The sequence below is a fragment of the Schizosaccharomyces cryophilus genome, assembly GCF_000004155.1.
Source record: "Schizosaccharomyces cryophilus OY26 unplaced genomic scaffold supercont4.1, whole genome shotgun sequence".
Taxonomy (NCBI): Eukaryota; Fungi; Ascomycota; class Schizosaccharomycetes; order Schizosaccharomycetales; family Schizosaccharomycetaceae; genus Schizosaccharomyces; species Schizosaccharomyces cryophilus.
Genome location: NW_013185624.1, coordinates 2,182,539 through 2,184,715, shown reverse-complemented (window position 1 = coordinate 2,184,715; position 2,177 = coordinate 2,182,539). Strand labels below are relative to the sequence as shown.

Below are 2,177 nucleotides of genomic sequence, written 5' to 3'. Positions count from 1 at the left end.
GGACGCTTCTTTAAGGTTATTTTCTGGGTACGTTGGAGCTGGATCAGAATGTAAACATAAGCAACCTTTCTCCATATCGTCCAGATGTGAATAGGTGTTTTCGCTGTATTTCGGCAAAAAGCTGTCAGAACTTATAGAAGAGCTCAAGCAAAAAGATTCGGCTAGTTTCGCAGCCTCTAGCTGAAATTCTTTTTCTTTTTCGTTCATTTTTCTTAGTATAGAGTCATCTGTCACCAATGCGATGGGTTAGGATTGAACTGTGAAGTAGCGAATTACGACGCAGTAGAAGGGTCAAAAGGCATGCTAATTTCTAGAAAATCTTCTAAATCAACTGACCCTAAAAGAAAAAGCTGAAAACGCTGAAAAATCCATAAAAAACCGAGAAATGAGTCCGCAATGGCGATGACCAGAGTTTTACAGAGGTGAAGTAATGGCTTTGCAAGTTTCGCGTTCCTTCCGTATCCTTCGCTTAACTATATTACGTTGACTAAAAATACCGCTATTCTTCGATGTATACCGTCACCTCTCCAAAGTGGCAGTGTTGTCTGACGAGTAACATAGTGCTTTGTTTATGTTGTCTAGCCAAAAAAAAGAAATAAAAAGTAATATCCAGTTATAACATGATTCATCGTTTATTGCCGTTGTACTTTGCATAGTCTTACAGAAAAGAAACCTGTAAAAGATTTAAATATTTTACTCTTGCTCTTTAACACTTGGTTCTTTTTTTTATTTTGTTGGTTGATCCTACCTCAAAACAATGTCAAGCTTAACTTATTATAACGTATGATGGTTATGGAAAAAACGTACAGCGACTATTTACCATCCTCATTCGCAAGCCGTAACCGTTGGTAATATCATAAAGTGTTCTGGTCAAGACGGCTGGAATCGTATTGGGAAGATAGATGCTACCGACATTCCTGGGCCACACTGCTACTTGATATAAACAATAATGAAGTGAGTACCTTTAAAGTATGATAAACTCTCATTAAAATACTATGCTATATTAAAAAGTCATTATGCCATTATAAATTCTCATTAGAATACAATCATATCATCATAAACTCAATACCACTAGCCCTTCAGCTTAATTGATGGCGATTTGTTTCTTGGAGCGAGATTGCTCAATCTTGGGCAAGACAATACTCAAGATGCCATTGGAATATTGGGCTTCAATACGGTCGGAATCGATCCTGCTGGGGATGGAGATAGTTCGAGAGAAGGATCCAAAGCGACGTTCAGACCATCTGTGGTTTCCTCGATCTCCCTCGCTCTTGCGTTCATTCACGGATTTACCAGAAACGGTAAGCTTTCCTTCGTCGTAATGAACTTGAACGTCTTCCTTTTTGACACCAGGAAGTTCTACATCAACAGCAACTGTGTCTTTGCCTTCATGGACATCAATGGCAGGTGACAAATCAACGGCACGATCCTGGCGTTGAACGCGGGGGGAATAGCTTAAAAAGTCAGAAAAGACGTCTTGGAATGGGTGTAAATCGAAGAAAGGTTGAAGAGACATTGTAAACAGCACTCGCTTATTTCACACAACAGTCAAAATACAAATTACTCTTGCCTTTTTTGTCAATGTTGTTGAATCGTCTCTACTTGACTCCCATTTATACCTGAGCTACAGGAAGTAATCACACCATAAAAAGTCCTAGTACCTTCCAGATGAGAATGACTTGCCACCATTAGGTCCTTCCATATGAGATGACTGGCCACCATTAGGTCCTTCCAGAGATTTCGACATTGTTCCTACCGCTTCTTTGTTGCTCGTTTTTGTCCGTTATCTTTTTTAATTATTATGATTTTTCTTTTCGCTTTTGTTTTCATGAACGCTCCAGCTCCGCTTTTCTTTTGCTTGTAGTTTGACTTGTTTACCTTGCTAAACTCGCCGTTTTCGATATCTCTAGAAACTGTCCTATGATGTCAAAAATTCCTCTTTTGTACGATAGAAGGAACGAACTTTCTCGCATATTCCCACTTTATTTGTATGTTACCTTCTTTTCCATTCGTCAGTTACAAACAGTGTGGTAAACAAGGCAGTTGTTTTTTTGGTTTTTTAGTCATATTGCAATCTGATTCTCAGTTTATGCATTTTTCGTCTTGTATTTTATTTAAAAGTTATTAGTTTGTATCCAGCATTCTTGAATCTTCCAGTCTGAAGATTTCGACTGTAG

At 38.4% G+C, this 2,177-nt stretch overlaps 2 protein-coding genes across 2 annotated transcripts in view; both read right to left on the bottom strand.

Moving 5' to 3' along the window:
• The window catches only part of SPOG_05728 (uncharacterized protein), a 1,616-nt gene extending 1,147 nt beyond the window's left edge, over positions 1–469 (bottom strand). The window contains exon 1 of the mRNA XM_013166697.1: positions 32–469. Within this exon, the coding sequence (XP_013022151.1) occupies positions 32–207 (176 nt within the window). The 5' untranslated portion in view covers positions 208–469. The remainder of the gene's footprint in view (positions 1–31) is intronic.
• A 488-nt stretch (positions 470–957) lies between these two features.
• Positions 958–1,566, bottom strand: SPOG_05727 (hsp16-like protein). The gene has a single exon (XM_013166696.1). The coding sequence runs from the start codon at positions 1,514–1,516 to the stop codon at positions 1,085–1,087; it is 432 nt and encodes a 143-aa protein (XP_013022150.1). The 5' UTR covers positions 1,517–1,566; the 3' UTR covers positions 958–1,084.
• Between the last annotated feature and the right edge of the window lie 611 nt (positions 1,567–2,177).

Excerpts from the sequence above, each read along its gene's own strand:
- SPOG_05727 (XM_013166696.1), bottom strand. The coding sequence starts at position 1,516 with ATGTCTCTTCAACCTTTCTTCGATTTACACCCATTCCAAGACGTCTTT.